We start from the raw sequence: 22,100 nt of genomic DNA on the forward strand, positions 1-22,100 counted from the left end.
AATTAAATATTATTTTAATTTAGTTAATTTGAATTTATTTGTAGAATTTATTAGCTGTGACGTCACACGGGTCTCAGCTGAAAAGCAGCGCCGTGTATTATACTTGTATGTAGTGCACGGCATATGCTGAGCTGTACACCCTTTCTTTTTAAGGGTTACAGACAGACATACTATCATAAGGATAGGGTACTGACTGTCTGTAACTTTTAGATTTGAATAAATTTATTTTCTTTCTTTCTTTCAAATATCACGTCTCAAACGGTGAAGGAAAAACATCGTGAGCAAACCTTTTTTTCACATAGAGAATTTTCTTAATTCTCTGTGTGTGTGTAGTCTGCCAATCCGCATTGGGCCAACGTGGTGTACTATTGGCCTAACCCGTCTCATTCTGAGAGAAGATTCGAGCTCAGCAGTGAGCCGAATATGGGTTGATAATTATGAATGATGTAGTGTAACTTTGGACACGGTTCGTTCAAATGACTTTTCTAGTTATATTTCAAATATTGTTTTTTATTTTATTAGTTAAAGTTTATTTTATTGTTACCACCTTTTGAAAGTCTAGACGTATGTTTCGTCACTGTTTTACATTAGATTATGATAAAAACGATATCTCAGACTGTAAGGGCCAGGCTAAATAAAACACACAATAAAAAAGTAAACCTTGTAAAACTTGTCTTATATCGAAACGTTCGTGTTGACTCTTAAGTATATCGAAGAAGTCAAATAGTACTTATTATTCAAAATGTAGAGCCGTGATAGCCCAGTGGATATGACCACTGCCTCCGTTTCCGGAAGATGTGTAAAAGTTGAAATTTTTTTCTTCTTCCTTGTTCAGTATAAACTCCTCATGAAGGCCTCATGTCTGTATGTATTTAATGAAAATATTATTGTTTGCCAAATTATTAACTCTAAAAAAATTCTATTATATATTATATATATTATATTTAATTCTAATTGTGTTATTATAAATTATTGCTCTTTCATAGCAGTTGCATAAAATTTACATAATTCACATACGAAATTGCATAATGTTTAAATTTATTTACGAATCTTTATTATTTATTTACGTTTAAATTTAGTTAAAAAATTAACGAAAAATATTTGTATGAAACACAAAATTATAAAAAAAAACCTAAAACTTATAATTTTATTTTATAATTACTTTCAGAAATTGTAGGTAAGTAAATATTTAGGTTAACAATAAAGAAAGTTATTGCTAAATTACGTTAAATTAACTTCAATGCAGTTTTATGGCACTGTCGTTGGTAACTTGGTTACTTCGGTAGGTAATTTTCGAAATCGTGTTTTGGACCGGTTTTGTCAAAAAGCAACGCGGTGTAGTGCAGCGCGTCTGACAAAATACTGGACCAAACTTATTAACGTCTAGTAGACGCCTCATGGTTTTACTTACGTAGTTCCCGTTCATATGGGAGTACTGCAATGATATATAGCCTATGACACTCCCAAATAACGTATCTTTCTATTGATATAAGAATTTTCAAAATCGGCTCAGTCGATCCGGAGATTACCCCTTACTATCTCACAAACTTTATCTCTTTATAATATTAGTATCGATTATAAAAAGACCTATTGACAAACAGATACTTTGACGCTTGAAAATTTCTTGTAAGTTGATTCTGTAAGTGAGGATAGGTATACAAGCAGTATTGGAAGTTCAAATCTGTCAGTTAGTAGTGACTCTACCACCAGTTCAGAAAGCATATTCTTCTAAGAAGCTTTTTTGCTACCTCTAATCCCTCTTCATAGTACGATAGAACAGTACTTTCCAAGGATCGTATAGATCAGACACGGGCGGTTGGCTTTGGGTGCTCTTCAAGCATTAAAAACACATTAAGGTCCATAGCACATTGTACACTACAGCTTCCTTACGCTTTTGAGATATCTTGAGATAAATTGATACTTTTTATAAGTAGTAAGTAAGTACCCAGTAAACGAAGTTTGAACAAATTATTCGCTTATAAAATGAAATATTTAACGCTATTAAGAATCAGAGTTATTATATTTTAAATTCTAAAATACTTGTGAGACAAAAAGCTAAGGAAGATTATTCGTTTTGTAATTATTAAATTAATTATACTTGTAGTTAATAATCTCATTAAGATATTATTTCATTAACTTTTTTACAATATGCTGATAGCTATAGCTTTACATTTTGGCATTTTAATTTGTTAATTATGTGAATTTCGGAATTTAAATAGGTAAGTAAAAAATTTAAAAATTCATAAAAATACAACATTATATAGTTTTAGAACTTTTTTGTAATCAACTAGCAGAACCTCGCGGTTCCACTCGCGAGTATAACATGGAAGTTACTTACTGTTAATGTATCTATATACTACCAGCGAAAAAATTTTTCAAATCAGTTTAGTAGTTTTTGAGTTAATTCGTTACATACAAAAATATAAATATTTCCTTTTTATAATATTAGTGTACTGCTGGCGGCTCGAGACCGTTGTGCTTGGAGGTCTATGCCAGATGCCAATGTCCAGTAGTGGACGTCCATCGGCTGATGATGATGAATGTTAGTGTAAATGGTAGATACAGATTTATTGAAAGGTAAAAATCTAAGTTTTTCAACAGGATCTTGGTGTTTTGAAGACGTAATAAATCAACCAGAACCTTAGCCAATATTGTGGCTTAAATAAATAAATCCTTGTAGATGTGGAATCGTAGAGATAATGATATTTTTTTAGTTAGTTTAGTGATAATTTTGCTCTTTATTACTTTAAGTATTTTATTATTATAATAACACCAGTGGACGCCCTCGATTTCGTCCGCGTAAAATTTGGTTTTTCACAAATCACTCGGAAACCATGAATTTTACGGGATGAAAGTAGCCTATGTATTAATCCAGACTAAAATCTATTTCCATTCCAAATTTCAGAAAAATCGGTTCAGTAGTTGCGGCGTTAAAGAGTAACAAACATTCACACAAAATTTCGCGTTAATAATATTAGGAGGATATGTATAAAATAAAACCACCCATTAAAAAATAACAATAAAATTAAATAAAAATAAGTATAACTTTCTGCGGTCGTTCAATGTAACCTACTTGCGAAAACGCAAATCTCAAGTCGTTAACTGAAGATTTAAATGCAGTTAAGCCGTCGGTTCCGGTCATTATCACTACCATCTGATAACATAACCGTTACGTAAGAGTTGGCATCCATTGCATAAGCTATCTGAGCCGCATTGGAGCATAATGGGTAGAATGTGATACAGTCAGCATAATCCTGCAAAGCGAATTGGCATATTCTAGGCTAATGCCACAGTAGATATACTGTGCTAATGCCTTCCAACTTAGACCTTACACATAATACTCGTATAATCGCTTTTAACCAGTTATGATAGTTGTCAAATGCAAATCTATCTAGTATAAAACTATTATATATTAATATCTGTCTAATTATGTATTAAAATACTATAACAATATTTTGCATTAGCTCTATAGGCTAACTCATTTAATGATTTTAAACTTATTTCGTGGTTGTTCATTATGAATGTTATTTAAACGGGTACATACCACGATAAAACGACGAGATTTTTATTGTCGATATTTCGACCCAGTTGCATGGATCGTGGTCACGACGGTCTGAAAAAGTCTGCGATAGCTGATCACATTCTACAACCGGGAACTAAACATTGGATTGAGATCCATAATCCACACATTATTTCCACGGACCGCCACTATATACCCCGAGTAGTTCGAGAAGCCATTGAAATTCGAAAATACAAAAATTTCAATCGGGAAGATGGCTTCAAACTAGCCAGCGAGTGGAACCCGGTGGTAGAATTGTGCAAACCAAGAGGGCGCCGCGACACGCATAATAACAAAAGCGATGTCGTGAGTGTGGTTTGCCTAAACAGCCAAAAACGCGAGGTCGTTGAAAAAAGAAAAAGAACAAGAAAGAGGGTAGATCGATTTTGCCCCTAACAGCTGATTTCACTTCTCATCTCGCAACTTCAGTCCCGTCGTGACCACGATCCATGCAACTGGGTCGAAATATCGACAATAAAAATCTCGTCGTTTTATCGTGGTATGTACCCGTTTAAATAACATTCATAACTCATTTAAGTTCCTTTTGGTTATTTATTATTGTGTTTTTTTTTATTGTTAAAAATGTGGGAATTTATTTCAACATAAGTTTGCTTTTACAATTATTGACACTAACTAAATACAATAATATTTAAATTACTAGTAACCTAAACTTATTATAAAAATAAAATAAGAGAAAGTATAAAAGTAATTATTATTATAATATAAATCATCGATGCGATGCGATTTCACAATCCCATGGATTATTTTTAAAGTAAAGTAGTCTATGTGTAAATCCAGAGTAAAATCTATTTACATTCCAAATTTCAGCGAAATCGCTTTAGTAGCCGCAGCGCGAAGGAGGAACAAACATACACACTTACACACACTTTCACATACACAAACTTTCGCCTTTATATTATTAGTGTAATAACTTTATTATTAGTGTAATTACTTTAGCCTAGTGGATATGACCTCTGCCTCCGATTCCGGAGGGTGTGGGTTCGAATCCGGTCCCGGGCATGCACCTCCAACTTTTCAGTTGTGTGCATTTTAAGAAATTAAATATCACGTGTCTCAATCGGTGAAGGAAAACATCGTGAGGAAACCTGCATACCAGAGAATTATCTTCATTCTCTGCGTGTGTGAAGTCTGCCAATCCGCATTGGGCCAGCGTGGTGGACTATTGACCTAACCCCTCTCATTCTGAGAGGAGACTCGAGCTCAGCAGTGAGCCGAATATGGGTTGATGACGGTAATAACTTTATAGCGCAATTTTTAATGAGAAAGAGAAGATACTTTTTAAAACGATAATATAGAAACAAAAAATGACTAGGTCAGAGCTTTTGCGCCACATATTTCGACTGTCCTATCACTATGTCATATGTGGTGCCGATCAAAATACTGTATTTGTAGGATGGACTTGTGCTGCATGCATGTCCTGGAAAGAGTTGATATGATATCGGTGATTGCTTTCTACTTAAAATTATAATTTGCGCGCACGCACGCATCTTCGTCTGCGTGAAATTCTATTTTCACGAATAGCTTGGGAATCATGGAATTTTCACTACAATACTAACGTACGAATAACTGTAAGTACTTATCAAAACACAGTTGTTTTGAAATCACAGATAATAATTTATTTATATACGCATTGATTATTCTTAAGTCAACAATTAAAAACATAAGATCACAGTATCCACCAAACCACACCTCAGTTTACAATCAAAATTTATTTATTTCAAGTAGGCTCAGTTTACAAGCACACGTCAGTTGAGTATTTGTAAAGATTCTACCACCGGTTCGGAAGGCAGGTTTGCTGAGAAGAAACCGGCAAGAAACTCAACAGTTGCTCTTTAAAAAAAATCATACAATATTATAATTTACAACATTACAATTTCTTATACTTTTACTTCCTGTGTGAAGGTGGAAGCTGATCCAACGGCCTCCAAGCATCTTTATCATTAAGGAACTCATCAATGGTGTAGTAACCTAGACTACGTAAATGTTTAAACACATTGCTTAAAGCTACGCATTGGCAGGTCCATCACAGTCTTGGGGATTTTGTTATAGAAGAGTACACCCAAACCTACAAAAGATTTTTTTACTCTTTGGAGACGATATGCAGATATAACTAACTCATGTCCTTGTCTAGGTAAGACGTGGGTTTAAATCTCCTTTTCGTTTGTACAAATTAATATTTTGTCTTACATAATTTATGCTGTTATATATACATTGACAAGCTACTGTTAGTATACCTATTTCTTTAAACTTTTGACAAAGAGACTCGCGTGATTTTAATTTATATATTGCTCGAATTGCTCTTTTTTGAAGTACAAATATTGAATGTATATCAGCAGCCTTGCCCCAGAACAAATTATCGTAATCTATACCTACTATACGAGATCTAAGAAAAAGCCTACAATAAAGACAGCAAAATATTTTTAAAGTCTTCTCCAACACGTACTCTATGTGAGTGCAGTAAAAAATCACTGCGGAATCACGACGCGGACGAAACGTTCGCCAAACACGGCCATCACATTTATCATCGTCGCTGAATGTTGTTGTCGACATCTTCGGATGAATATAGACACTGGATGCGGCATTTATGAAACAAGAAAAATAAGCAGGCAATACACTAAATCATTGGTTCTCAAAGTGGTCTATGTGGACCCTCAAGAGTCCACAGGAGACTCGACAAGGGTCTACGTTGGCGTTTTAAAAAAGTACAGATAAAAAGTAAAGTTTTTTGATTGATCATCTTTGTTTTTTTACATCCAATCACAGCACAATAAATTAATTAATTTAGAAATCAAATCTCACTTTTTTGTCGTTAATTTGTTTGGAACTGAGCCGCAGCGAAAATTTCAATAAGTAAAAATACATATTTTGTCAAAAGCTGCATGGGTCCAACGGGAGCAGTTAGCTAGAGAAAGTAGTCTATGAGAAAAATAAACCCTTCAAACTAAAAACGAATTTTGAAAATCGATCCAGGTGTATTCGAGTAATTGGAAAACATACATAAAATAAATAAAAGATACCGACTTATGGAGAATCTTGTTATAAAATCGGTAAATAAATGCCATAAAGTTACATACTTAATTAATTTAATAAGTATATTTAATAAGTAATTTGGTTTATTATTTATCATAAATTCAGTTTTATTACGAATTTTCCCAACAGTCGGTACCTGGTTAAAATTACTCATTACCACGGCAATACATGTTTATACATTTTCCTTATACCTATTCAATAACCGAGTATCACATTTTGGTGAATCTACATCCTTGTGAGTGTTGTAAAAACCAAGTCCCCGTTACTCACGGCAAACTTTGACGAGTACAGTCAAGTCACAACAGTCAACTTTGTGTGGTCGGGTACTTTTTAAGTAGGACGGTAAATCTTACTAGTTAGCAGTATTTTAGCTACTTTAAAATGTACTACAATTAGTAAGAAAACTTATATGGAATCAGACAGGTCATATAATGAGGACATATAGAGGAAAATGGACGAAGGACGTATGTTTTTACGTGCAATAGGTTCACACTTGACTACGATCTCAACTAAAAAGAAGTCATTCGCACGAGAGTTTTTTTAATGGACGTTAAATAAGCGTGCAACTACAAATGCATTCCCAATTATATGTTTACACGACAGCGATTTTAAAACACGACGCATTTGATCGTTGGAAATAGATCTTCATTTAACTTTATACTGATTTTGAATACTTTTAACTTTCATTAAAAAAGCTCTAGTGCGAAGGAGGGCTACTCGCTTGAAACCATACCTTTGACGATTTCTACGCGGCACTGTACCGTAACGGAGTTTGCAATTGCACGTTGTAGAGTCAACATCTCCTGAGGATGCTCCGGTTTCGGGGTGAAACGTACGTAGAGAGTATTTTGTCGGACCTGGGTGACGTTGTCGCATGGGTTCGTCGACTTTTCGCGGATGATAGCTAAATAAATAAATCATTATATAATCGTACCGTAACTCTTAATCGCTTGGCGGTACGTTATTGCAAGTACGGTGGTAACTAGCAACTAGACCAGGCCTAGACTATTTAGAAAATATAAAATACTAAACTGATCCGAGCTTTTTTTGACGGCTTCCGTGGCGCATTGGTATGTGCGATGGATTTACAAAACGGAGGTCCTGGGTTCGATCCCCGGCTGGGCAGATTGAGATTTTCTTAATTGAGCCAGGTCTGGCTGGTGGGAGGCTGCGGCCGTGGCTAGTTACCACCCTACCGGCAAAGACATACCGCCAAGCGACATTAGTTAGTTATACATTAGTTGTAAACAGCCTACATGACATAAATGAATTTTGATTGTGATTTTTCCAGTTTGCTTAATTTTATTACTAGTGCATACCCTCGATCGATCGACAACCTTATGCACGCCACTAATGGTTTCGTTTAAACTTTTGAATCTTGCTAACATCAGTCCAGTCTCCGGCGGATCGGAGTAGTCACATTGTGTGACTGAACAATTACGCTTATCTTTGCTGTGTGTTTACTCTACACATTCCACGCCTATTACATAAATCGGTCAATAAAATACCTCACAAAGTACGCATTGCGTGAATCCTAACGTCAATATTTAAGAGCAAAAGCAACTTTATCTTTTACTTTGATACTTTATCTAAGGAAAGTAGCTAGTCATGAATAATCATTAACAACCCATATTCCGCTCACTGTCGAACACGGGTCTCCCCTCAGAATGAGAGGGGTTAAGCCAATAGTCCCCCACGCTAGCCCAATACAGAATTGCAGACTTCACGCTAGATAAATAAGAAAATTCTCAGCTATGCCGGTTTACTCACAATGTTTTCCTTCGCCATTAGAAACACGTGATATTTAATTTCTAAAAATGCACATAACTGAAAAGCTAGGCTTAGATTAGTTTAGGAGGTGCATGCCCCGGGCCGATTACGAACCTGCGCCCTCCGAATCTAAGGCAGATGCCATATCCACTGGGTTATCACTCCTCTCATGATGAATTACGTATGAATTACTTATAATTATTTATCCGGATATTAGGTATAAAATTATGAAACATGTATCAAATAATTATATTATTTAGGTGTTTTTATAATTTGTACGATTTACATGTTATTAATAGATACTTCGTTATCTAAGCCCCAAAAGTATTAAGTTTTAATGCAAGTGCATAATTTTTAATACTTCCACGATAATAATTATTATTTTTATTTGTTCCAGATTAAGCTTTCAAAATGGGGCACGGCGAGAAAAAAGGGACTATAATTTTGGATAATTTCAACTCTACGTAAGTATAGTTCTTCCCAGTTCGTATAACATTCATGAAATGGGTATTTCAAAAACCTCACCTGAAGAAAGATATCTAAAACCTACGACTAATTTCATTTCGTTCTCACCTCATGTTTTCACCAGGAAGATCACTATCTCGTCATCATTATTATTAGCCTATTTTAGCCCAATACTGGACCAGGCCTCCCTCTTCACAAGACAGTGGGTACGGAGCTTAGACCCACCACGCTGCTTCAATGTGGATTGCCGGGTTTAGGCGCATATATGTTGTTATTCTTTAACAATTACTATCACATGTTAATGATAATGATCGGGACAGACCCGGGCACTCTGGCTGAGAAATTTTACTAAAAACATTTTAGCAGAATAAAAGCTTAACTCAGGATGTGAACCTAGGATCAGTTGATCCGAAGCCACATAGTCTAACAACTGAAACAAACGAGGCAGATATTAAAATGCAGAGAATCAGAGATGCAGATAGAAGAATAAATGCGCAGAAGCTAACCCCTAGGTTGGAGCAGCGATGTCTAACAATGCAACTCATTGACGTTGTAGGGGCACCCCCAGAGAATCATTCAGCCGCTGAGTGTCGAAGTTAACCTCTATTTGTTTGAGAATTTGACACTCAGCGAGTGAGTGACCCCCTGGGGGTGCCCCTACAACGTCTGAATTCCACTGTAAGCTTCAAACTAAGGTTGTCGGGAAGACAAAAAGCGATAAGATCATCTTTTGTAATCAACTTCTTATCTGTTAAGTTTATTGTTTATGTTTTGTGATTTACAAAATCAAGTATAAGTAGATAAAATAATGTTTTTTTTTCAGAGCTAACTTAGCATCGAACCCGGGCTTCCAGTCTACACTTAGCCTCGGCTCCAAAGATGTCATCAATGAAAAAGAGTACAATCCCTTCGAGCACCGAAGAGTGGAACACCCTAACTCGTAAGTCACTATATCTTATTACCTAATTTTTTCTCTCATTTATTTATTTGCCCTTTTTTATTTTTAATAATGTTAATTATACAAAATCTACATTATTTATCATTATAAATCAACAACAGAGTGATATTCAGTTTTTCATAAATGCCGCTATAACTGTGGATTTTCCCGGAATAAAACTTAATTCTAACTCCAGCTATTAGCCAAATTAGGCTAAGATTTGAAATGGATTGTGGTTTTAGTAGTTTTTGCATGAAAGAGTAACACACTTTGCCATCTAAAGAAAATTTTAGTATAGGTAATGTACCTACACTAAAATTTTCTTTAGTAGCTTTGGATAACAAACGGAATAAAGTTACAAACGAAATATTAGAAGCCTACTTCTGAAGTGTCAAAACCAAATAACGACCTGCCTTCATAACAGGGAGGTGTTAAGAAATCACATACGGAGTAATACGAGCAAAGGATATAAAATAATAGGAAAATTGCAACATATCTTTCATTTTCTTTTTCAGTACTTGACTGCGATTCTATTCTATTCTACCCATAAGTACCTCTTGACGGTGTCGTACCGGAACGCTAAATCGCTTGGCGTTACGTCTTTTTGACTTTTTGAAGAGTTTCTTTGTTTGATTGAACGCGCTAATCTCAGGAACTACTGGACCGATTTGAAAAATTCTTTCAGTGTTAGATAGCCCATTTATCGATATATATTATTATTTTTGGCGGGAACGGGAACCACGCGGGTAAAACCGAGCGGCGTCGGCTAGTTTAGAATAAATATGAAATCCTACACTGGCCTGACCTAGGAATCAAAAGAAACCAGGATCTTTCTGTAGGGAACCATATCAATAACAAATATTAGTATAGAACCTTTCTTTATAAAAAAAAAAAGGTGAATGCTTTGCGGTTTAGTATTATTTTGATTGACGAAATCTTCATTGTAACGATCTTGCAAGAATAGCTTGTTAAAAATTTAATGATTTTATTCATCATCAGACTTGAACAAGCATTAACTATAAAAAGTATATTAAAACCACTGCATAATAATTTATTTTACAACATGACAGAATCTCATGTTTGTATAACGATGTCAAGGGTTACAAGTTCATATAAACTACGAGGTCAGTTACTTCTAGAAACTAAATCTGGTTTTAATATAATCAAGTGTTTTCTTGCAACTTTGTCTGTGCATTTTAATTTATACCACATTTTAAATAATATTTACAATGTAGAAATATATTTCTTCTTAGCTTCGAGCTTTTGCAAAAAAATATATCTTAGAAGTCTGACGCTCGCTTTCATTTAAAAAGATTTGTAATTTCTTATTTACTTTTTATTATTAATTATCAGACGCCCGCGACTTCGTCTGGGTGGAAAGCCCCTAGCTACGAATATTTCTCGATTTTTTAGAGAACAGACTTTACAAAGTTCTATAAATGTAAACATACAAAGTTTAATTATTATTATTGTTCAAGATATTCCCACTAATTAGTCACTGTTTACAAAATGAACAGAAATGAGGATTCCGTATCTTTCACAGAACAATCGGCTCCTTGGTGCACTTACTGAAGTCCTCGCTAGGCTCTGGTATCCTGGCTATGCCCGCCGCTTTCAAAAACGCTGGACTGGCGGTCGGCGCCTTTGGAACCCTCATAGTAGGGTTCATTTGTACGCATTGTGTTTATGTGCTGGTAAGTAATTGTAATTAGTATAAGTCATTTCAGAAGGATGCTTCTGGATGGTTATGTAAATTTTATTTTTGTATTAGGCTATACTTTACTATTTAATGCATAATTAAGCGTGTTTATGTAATAAATTAATCGACGGACCAGGCAGTTAGTCCGCATAATGATAGTGCCCACCTATAATTAAAACAACTTTTCGTAAGAAATGATTGACAAATCAGTATAACCGAATTGTAGCTGGATCAATGCAACTCTTTCCGATAATGTAGCGAGGTGCTCAGACCAACGCTGGACTATTAAGACCACAAAATGGATTGGTCCACAAAGAAAAAGAAACGTGGGCAGACCACAGAAGCGGTGGGCGGACGATATAATTGCGACAGCCGGGAAAAGCTGAATGACAATAGCGCGGGAAAGAGAGCAATGGAAGAAATTTTAGGAGGCCTATACCCTATGCCAAGGGATTCCTATAAATAATACAATTGTAAAAAAGAAACAAATGAACTAAATATTACTAACATAGAATTAAGAAAATATATAATAATTTGTAATTAGGTTAAGGTTTATAGGAAATAAAAGGCTTTATTATTATTATTATTACTATTATTATTATTCGTAAGAAATGCGTGGACAGCATCCTACAAGTGTAACCCGTAACAACGTAGATGCTGCCAGTTGTAGGCAAGTGCCTGTAAGATAAGACAACAACAGACAACCATGCTCTAAAAACCAAAACAGCAATGCTGCTTGTAGGTAGAAATAAGCATAGCGATAATACGCCCCCTGACAAGCTCTGTCACAAAAAGCTTCATAATAACTAAATCAAGTTCTTGGTACGTCTTATAATTAATTATCATTATCAACCAATGGGCGTCCACTGGACTGGCTAGAAATAGGCCTCTTGTATGGACTTCCAAACACCACGGTTACGAGTCACAAGTATCCAGCGGATTCCAGTGAAATTTAATCAAATCAAATCAACGTTTATAGGTTTCAGTAGATTTACAAGCTTGGATGTTGTAGTAAACCGCCGGTTAAAGAGGTGTTGCTAGAAAAAGCCGACCATAAACTATCTGCGAGTCCAACTTTAACTTTTTTGGCGGCCTCGGATTTACAAAACGGAGGTCCTGGGTTCGATCCCCGGCTCGGTCGGTTGAGATTTTCTTTATTGGTTCAGGTCTGACTGGTGGGAGGCTTCGGCCGTGGCTATTTACCGACAAAGATGTACCGCCAAGCGATTTAGCGTTTCGGTACGAAGTCGTGTAGAAACCGAAAGGGGTGTGGATTTACATCCTCCTTAGATTGTCATCAAGGGCTAACTTGTAAAGAATAAAAAAAAGGAATACAACTCTAAATAAGGCGTTAACTGACCTCTAATATTCCTAAACAGAGGACACTTTGTGAAATCCAAAGGTCAGCAAAATCTCCAGAAAAAACAACCAGGTACTGTTGCGGAAAATATTATTTGGTTGCAGCTAACATGGCTTATTGTTATCAGGTGAAAACGTCACAGCAGGTGTGTGTGGAGGCGAAAAAGCCCTCAATGGGATTTGCGGAGACTTGCGGCGCCGCTTTTGAGTACGGACCGCAGAGATTACGGCCGTGGGCTAACTTCGCCAGGTAAACATTACATTTTATTTTCTGTTTTTTAATAAACCAGCCAACTCTAGGGAATTTGCGGATGGAAAAATTTTGTAGCGGTTTTTTGTGCCAAGTTATTATAAACTAGCTGACGCCGCGCGGTTTCACTCGCGTGGTTCCCGTTCCCGTAGGAATACGGAGATAATATATAGCCTATAGCCTTCCTCGATAAATGGGTTATCTAACACTGATAGAATTTTTCAAATCGGTTCCTGAGATTAGCGCGTTCAATCAAACAAACTCTTCAGCTTTATTATATTAGTATAGATTTTAATGTGAGTTTGTTTGTATGTTAAGTCTTTTGAATGATGTCTAATGATTTCAGAACACTTATTTATGCTACTGTCATGTAATGAGTGACATTGTAGCACAAGTGATTTTTGTGCAATGAGGCGAAACTAAATTACACAATAGACAACATGAGAGCTGCAATAGCTAATTACGTGCATGATTTTCTACGACCATGATAAAAGAATCAACAAAACTTGGTTAATAATATACGAGGGGTGTTCAAAAAGTAAGGTGACTTTTCAATTTTCACGGGCAACGTACATTCGATTATCGATTTTTTGTTGTTGTTGTGTTGCTACACATCTCCCAAACTTATGTGCAGAGTTTCAAATATGTAGCATACTTAGTTTGTTTTTGACAGATAAAAAGGTAACTTTAACCACTAACTGACCCAGAATACCTATTCTGTTGTGCTCGGCGATTTTCTATTACTATAAAAAAGTGGAGCAAAGAATTTCAATCAAATTTCGTGTGAAAAATTGACTCAAGCGCTGTAAAACTTTTGAAATGTTGACAATGGCGTATGGTAAGTCTGCTATAAGTTAAACAAATGTTAAATGTTGTTTCTAAGATGGTCGAGAAGGAGGAGCTCAAGGCAAGGCCAAAAAGTGCATTTGAGAAGTGTTTGAAGATTAGAAAAAACTTTGGCACAAGTGTATTGTATCTGAGAGGGATTACTTTGAAGGGGACAATACAAATTTATAAAAACATGAATTCACCTTACTTTTTGAACACGATAGTACGTATAATTGGCGTTGGGCATTGCCTCCTCGTTTTTATACATTAAATTTATATATATAAATTTAGAAGACCACGCCGAAACTAATTCTAGAAGTAGAATAAGTCTCGGCGTGGCCTTTTAAATTTTGTCTCTTATAAAGCAGCCTGAATTTTTGTAGCAATGCCTTGGAAGTTGGAACTATTTAAAAATTTAAAAAAAAACATTGTAGAACGGTATAACGACCTGTGAGAATGATTTGCTTTGTGATATGGTTTGAGGTTTGAGTAGATTACGAAATGGGAGTCGAAAAATGTTATACCTACTTTCAGGGATGTGAATCTGATTTTTCTTTTCTTTTCAGAACGTTCATAGATTACGCATTAACGTGTACGTATCTGGCAGCGCTCTGTGTTTACGTCGTGTTTATCGCAGAGAACTTTAAAGAGGTACCTGTTTGTATTCCTTCATACATTCCTTCCACGCCGCTATTCCAATGTTTAGCTTATGTGGCTTGGAATAACGAGGTCTTAGGTTCAATTCCTGGATCGGGCTGTAAGAAGCTTTTCTTTCTTCTAAGAAATTTTTAGTAAAAATTCTCTGTAGTTAAGATATAGGTGAGGTCGTTTAGTTGTCGGCCTGGTCATTAAGTGATAGTGATTGTAAAAGAGTTTAACATTATAGTTTTAAGTCTGCCAGTCCGCATTAGAGCAGTATGGTGGATCTACACTTTCTGTTCCCTTTACTTTTTAATACGGAGGAGGTCTCGACCCCTGTAGTGGACCATTAAAATAGACTAACAACATAGATTTATAACACATAGATAGTGTGTAGTCACGGGAATCGTAAGCCGTTTTATGTGCCCCCAAATGGGAGCTCTTGACGCACCGCTACGCTACGATAAGAACGCTTGTGTGCGTGTCGGAGAAGGTAAATAACTTACGCTCACACAGAAGTGGCTTACGCTGAAGTGAAAAGTTGTTAGGTGTTTGTGTTATTAGTCTAAGGCTAACAATAAACAATCAAGAAGGTAGTATAGTTATTACTTTATACCCAAAATCTGTTGTTTTTAACTTTTTTTTAACTTTCCAGGTGCTCGACGAATACTATCCCAACTACAAACTATCTGTCGAGGCTTACTGTGCTCTGACGCTGGTGCCTCTGGTCCTCATCTGTCAGATACGGAACCTTAAGTGGCTGGTCCCGTTCTCAGCGATAGCCAACGTGTTCCTGGTGATTTGCTTCGCCATAACCATGTACTACATCTTCCACGACCTGCCCAACCCTGCTGAACGGGAGATGGTAGCTAGCGTCACCCAATGGCCTTTGTTTATCAGGTAAAACAACTTCATATTATTATATACTAGCGAACGCGTGACTTTATCCGCCCTTAGACCTTAATCCAGCCCTTACAGTAGTATCGCTGTAAAAATGGAGTCATTTCTCCCGTTTCCCCAACATTTCTCTACACTGCTCTGATTCTATTGATCGTAACATAATGAAAATGCCTGTCCATGAGTATGAAGAATAATTGGTACAATTATAATAATTTGTCAAGACAGACAATCAGACAGACAAAAATTTTACTGATTGCATTTTTGGTATCAGTATCGATCACTAATCACCTAGTTATTTTGGAAATATATTTAATGTACATAATTGACCTCGCTACAGATTTATTATAAGTATAGATAAGAGACTCCCTGTGGTTTCACTCGCGTAACTGCCATTCCTGTAAAGAAAATACAGAGTTAAAAAAAACCTCTGTTCTTCAAGGATCATAATGGTGAAATAATTTTCCAAATCGGTGCAGTAGTTTCAGAGCCTATCCCATTCAAACAAACAATCAAACTCTCCTCTTTATAATATTAATTTCAATAAAACACGACTGAAACTCGCGTGACTAAACTGTTTAGTTCACGCCGCGTTGCATGAACAAGCTCATGACGAAGTGCGTCGTTTGGGTTCGAAAGTAGTCGGAAATAATTTGACAATAATCACGTGAGCTTTAGCCTTTTTAATAGTATTTTATTTTTAATAATATGAATAAAACTCACAAGAATTTAAACTGAAAGCTAAGATATATACATGTAGGTATAATAATAATTTCACGAGCGACAGTTTACTTAAGATAGTATGTAACAGTTTCAGAGTCTCGCATTCGGCAAACTTTATTCTTTTGCTTTACTGTGTAGGGGCAAGATTCAAATCCGAGTGAAACTAGTTTCAACAAACCCTGCTTGTTAGAATATTTATCTTCTTTAAGTGCCACGTCTATTCTACGAAGACTAGACTATATTATACTATATATAACAGTATAGTCTATGTAAGACAAAATATTAATTTGTACAAACGAAAAGAAGATTTAAACCCACGTCTTACTAGACACGGGCATAAGTTAGTTATTTCTGCATATCGTCTCCAAAGAGTAAAAAAATCTTTTGTAGGTTTGGGTGTACTCTTCTATAACAAGATCTGAAGTGGAAGACCCAAGACTGTGATGGACCTGCCAATGCATAGCTTTAAGCAATGTGTTAAAAAACATTTACTTAGTCGAGGTTACTACAACATTGATGAGATCCTTAAAGATAAAAGCGCTTGGAGGCCATTGGATCAGCTTCCACCTTCACACAGGACAAAAAATTATAAGAAATTGTAATTGTTATCAATTGTAAATTATAATACTGTATGACTTTTTCAAAAGAGCAACTGTTGAGTTTCTTGCCGGTATCTTCTCAGCAGAACCTGCCTTCCGAACCGGTGGTAGAATCTTTACAAATAGTCAACTGACGTGTCAAAAGTGCTTGTAAACTGAGCCTACTTGAAATAAATGAATTTTGATTTGATTTGATTTGATACATTTTAACGGCTCCTCGAACTTTAGAAGTAGCAACTCGCAACAATGTTTGTACTCCAGTAGGTACTACTCACGGAGAGTATAAACCAAGAGATGTATCGCCTTCCAGGACTTCGGTTTCTTTGGGTCTTGCCTTGTAATACTAAGAGAATATTTTGTAAACGGGCTATTTTCTTCATCGGTGACGGAAGTGTCAAATAAATAAAATTATATAAGACGAAAAATCTTGCTTCAAGAGCCTTAATAGTTTGAAAAATGGTAGAAATAATTTTATTAAATAGGTTTTATTTATGTTGCGTGAGCTGTCGCAAATTTTAACGAAATAGTTCTTTGTTATATATGGCTTGCGTGCGCTCTAGCCTTCATTCGCGTCAAATTCTATTTTTTTTTAAATCCGTGGGGACGTTAGACTTTTCTGGTATAAAAATTAGCAAATTTCATCCAAATCGGTTCTGCGATTTAGCCGTAAAAAGCCAACGAACAAACAGAGTTTCAAATCATCATAATTGAATACTAGGAAGATCGGTTAAGCAGATCTAAAGATACGTATAAAAACGTACTTCTGTTTAATATGATGGAAACAATTCTGACATAAAATTCGTTAGCTAAATTCATAACTTCGGAAGGTTTTGAAAAAATATATTAACTAAGTATACTTATGTAATTGTTCTTAATTATAAAATAATATACAATTTCCATTCCAAATTTCAGCCAAAATCGGCTTAAAGAGTAACAAACATCCAAACAAACATCCATACGAACATCCATACTGACTTTGGCGTTTATAATATTTGTAGAATAGTAAGATATATAAATTAACTACCCCAAATACTACTTACATTTTATATTTAACAAAAAGAAACCTGTAGCTGTACCTATCGAAATAAAAAAATAATAATTTTATCTTTTACTTTCAGTACAGTAATCTTCGCAATGGAAGGTATAGGTGTCGTCATGCCAGTCGAGAATGAGATGGCGAAACCGGAGCAGTTCCTGGGCTGTCCCGGAGTACTCAACGTCGCCATGACCATAGTGATCTCACTGTACGGCCTCGTGGGATTCTTTGGATACATCAAGTACGGCGATGCGGTCCGAGGCAGTGTGACTTTGAATCTCCCTCAAGATGAACTGTAAGTTGTAGAATTTGCTTATCATCAGCATTATCAGCCTACTTTAAGGGTCCACTACAGGGCCAGGCCTCTAACCTTATAGAAAAGGGGATATGGACCTTAACCCACCGCACGGCTCCAATGTGGGTTGATGGGATAATTTGCTAATAGCATTGAGGAAAATGCCGGCTCTTCTCAGCAGCTCCTGACTTCCGAACCGGTGTTAAAGTTAACAAACGAACGGACCTGTTTCATAATACTTTTAAAATAAGCCTACTTGAATAAATGAATTTTGTTTTTTTAATCGGTTTTACTCATTTCGTAAAACAAAGCATTTTGAATTAATAATGAAAGGGAATAAAACGCAATTACAATTTACACAACAACAACTTTCACAATATTATATTATAGATAGATATAGGTATATCAAAACAAAGACATCGTTTAAAACTTATAACTTTACATATCTGAACTATAAAAGAAAGCATTCTTATCCACTAAACCATTATTCGCACGAGGGCCTTTTTAACACACGATAAATAAGCGTTCAAATAAAGTATGAAGTTAATTTAAAATACAACACTGTTCGAAAAAAAGCGTCGTGTTTTACTAACGTTGTCGTGTGAACATATACTTGGGAATGCATTTATACGCTTTAACTTCCGTTAAAAAAACTCTCGTGCGAATGGGGGCTAACTCTTTTGAACACGTTAATGATTTCAAAAAGGCTTACTACTAGCAGCTAGTAGGTAATATTTTCCGTAAGCTTTTTATTATGTAGGTATAAGAACATCCTTTATTAAAAATTCGTAGATGTTTGCTCGGGAACCCGGAAAATTCATTTCCGTTGCTTGCGTAGGCTCGTCAGATATTGTATACTCATAATCATATTTTATGAAAATCATGGCGCCAACAATTATTTTTCAAAGTGCTTAGAGAAAACTCCGCGATGACCTTCGCTCTATTGCGTTTTACACTATTTTTTTATAGATAGATACTTTTAAAGTAAAGAAAGGTAGCAAACATCCGTAGGTAACTATGCAAACAAGTTAATAATTAAAAAAATAAAAATACCCAACTGCCTAACCTGCTCGCACCTAGTCATCCGCCTCGCGTATTTTTTAAAGCGATTAATAAATAACGTTTTTCTAATTGTAGATTTTTTTTTAATATGACGATGATATACTATTTAGAAATCGTCTTGATGAGCCGTTGAATTTGATACCCATATCGTAATATTCGAAAAAATATTTTTTTGTCACCTCGCTACGCTACATCTGTAGTGTCTTACAGTTTACGTGTTGGGTTTTTTTTAACTATCCTATCCAATCCTTTCCAAGAACACTTGGGTTATTAAGACAATTCTAGCGATATCTTAATTACATAAATCCGTTCAGCAGTTTGGAAGATAAATGAGGTAATAAAGAATATTACATACATAGATGTACCATAACATATACATAGACGTGCATGATACGTGCGAAAACATAACACTTCTTGCAGTCGGATAAAAAAACACCAGAAAAAATAACCATGCGAGTCACAGCTGAAACAGAAATTAACGACCTCGTTTACTTAAAAAGGCTTTTTCCTCGAGCTTTAGAACCCATTTCAGAAGGTTATTACGCAACCGTGAATTGCTTTAATTTCAGCCTTGGTAAGTAATGTGTAAATGGCGTTAAAATGGGACACATCTAATACGACCGTATGTAATTTTTTCACATCTCTACAAGGTGATGGAACAAAACATGACATACCTGAGATCCCACGAAAGGATCATCGCTCTCTCCTTCATTGTGACGGGACCAAATATCTTACGGCGTGCATTATAGTCATATTGTGGTACGCGTCTACTGATGCGCATTGTACGTACCGGACGCATCGCACCAAATGGATTTTTAATTTTTAATTTTGGTAGATAAAATCCGTTCGATGCGATCCTTACAGTGTGGAGCAGTGGACGTACTTGTATGACTTTCTATACAAAGAATACTAAAATCCGTTTGATGCGATGCATCAAACGCATCCGATATGTACGATGTATACGTTTAGTTATTATCATGAATTTACGAAAATATTAGAAAGTCAAACATTAATACCCAAAAGTCAATCAATCCATGGGAGCAGCGAGAGGACAATGTTGAATTAGTCTTTATCACATAACATATACAATGATAATCACCAAAGATTGTGCTCTATAATGCTAATAGTTCAATATGTGCATTATTAGAGATTCGCATTCGCATTCAATGTCAAAGGCATCGACTAACGCCTATGATATATAATAACCCTTACTGAGCTCGAACTTTGATAGTCTATTATTGCAATAAACACTTAATATGCTTGTAATTAATTCTTTGTAATAACTGTAACAGAACTAGCAATATCAATAACAACTAATGTATGAATCCATAGAAATAAAATTTAAGTGTCTGTCAGTAATCTCAAAATAAGTACCTATGTTTTCTTAAGTGCTTTTAGTTATTTACACGATACAAAAATACAATCAAGTTTTTTTAAATTTTTGTATGTCCGTCAGTTTATTCAGGCTAATCTTTGGAACGGCTAAACCGATTTTAACGGAGATTCACTGGTTTATTGATGAGGTAATTAAGCGACAGATAGACTACTAATTTATCCGGAGAAAACCGCGGGATTTGTGAAAAATAGATTTTCAAGTGGGCGAAGTTGCGGTCGTCCGCTAGCGTGTAATATACATTCACATACACATTCCAGAAAGAATCTAATTACGGCAATGCACGTGTCTAAGATACACGCATAAATTTACGTAACAGGAATTTCGTAATAGACGCGTGTCAATTACATTGTAATTTTATAAGTCGCACGCTGCATTATACAATAATACATTCTCTCCAAATGCTTTATAATTTATACGGCCCGCCAACGTACGTACAACAAATACGAATTCACGTGGCAAAAGCAAATAAATCATTCATAGACTCGTAAATGCACTGTAGGTTTTCAAAGGGTTCCGTATTAGGATAATATTACATTTACTAATACTAGGAATCATCATTATCATTCATTGACAACCCATATTGGGCTCACTGTAGAGAACGAATCTTCTCTCACCACGCCGAATTGGCAGATTTTACACGCGTAGAAAATTATTAAAATTCTCAAGTTTCCTCACGATGTTTTACCTTGATCGTTTGAGGCACGTGATATTTAATTTCTTAAAATGCACATTTAACTGAAAAGTTGGAGTTGTCCCGGACCGGATTCAAACCTACGCCATATCTATTGGGCTATCACGAATTCACGACTCTACTCTAGTACTCTAGTACAAGGAATATTTAAATGTAAAAAAATATATATGTAAGAAATACTCGTTTGTTTGATTGTCTGTTTGTTTTTGTTGTAATAGGCAGATGCCTCACTTCATGTTACGTGGAGACCTATATAGATTACACAATTCCTCGGTATTGGACCTTCTTAATGAGTGCTCAACATAGAAAACCTTTTACCCTCATCAATACATGTCAATGCCACAATTTTTCTCCTCCTGACCCGTTGTTCCTGAATCCCGTATAGAAGTTAGATATAAATTAGTCATAATTACTTCGTTGGTTCGTTATCAACCCATATTCGGCTCTGCTGAGCTCGAGTCTCCTCTCAGAATGAGAGGGGTTAGGCGAATAGTTCACCACGCTGGCCCAATGCAGATTGGCAGACTACACACACACACGCAGAGAATTAAGAAAATTCTCTGGTATGCAGGTTTCCTCAGGATGTTTTCCTTCACCGTTTGAGACACGTGATATTTAATTTCTTAAAATGCACACAACCGAAAAGTTGGAGGTACATGCCCCGAACCGGATTCGACCCACACTCTCCGGAATCGGAGGCAGAGGTCATATCCACTGGGCTATCACGGCTCTTTCTAATTTACAATGCTCACTTGAAAATTAGGACTTTTAGTCGGATCTGTCATTCTTGGTTCATGCGAAAAACTTCTGCGGAGCTTCTGCTTTTATTTAATTGTTGTATTTT

General features: G+C 35.8%; 1 protein-coding gene across 1 annotated transcript in view; it reads left to right on the forward strand.

The window, feature by feature from the left end:
* Positions 1 to 22,100, forward strand: part of LOC112048643 (proton-coupled amino acid transporter-like protein pathetic) — a 49,869-nt gene that overhangs the window by 22,116 nt on the left and 5,653 nt on the right. The window contains exons 2-8 of the mRNA XM_024086272.2: positions 8,778 to 8,844; positions 9,669 to 9,785; positions 11,326 to 11,476; positions 12,969 to 13,090; positions 14,485 to 14,569; positions 15,213 to 15,457; positions 17,895 to 18,107. Coding sequence (XP_023942040.2) covers positions 8,792 to 8,844; positions 9,669 to 9,785; positions 11,326 to 11,476; positions 12,969 to 13,090; positions 14,485 to 14,569; positions 15,213 to 15,457; positions 17,895 to 18,107 — 986 coding nt within the window. The 5' untranslated portion in view covers positions 8,778 to 8,791. The remainder of the gene's footprint in view (positions 1 to 8,777; positions 8,845 to 9,668; positions 9,786 to 11,325; positions 11,477 to 12,968; positions 13,091 to 14,484; positions 14,570 to 15,212; positions 15,458 to 17,894; positions 18,108 to 22,100) is intronic.

The sequence above is a fragment of the Bicyclus anynana genome, chromosome 6 (genome assembly GCF_947172395.1).
Source record: "Bicyclus anynana chromosome 6, ilBicAnyn1.1, whole genome shotgun sequence".
NCBI classification, from domain to species: Eukaryota; Metazoa; Arthropoda; class Insecta; order Lepidoptera; family Nymphalidae; genus Bicyclus; species Bicyclus anynana.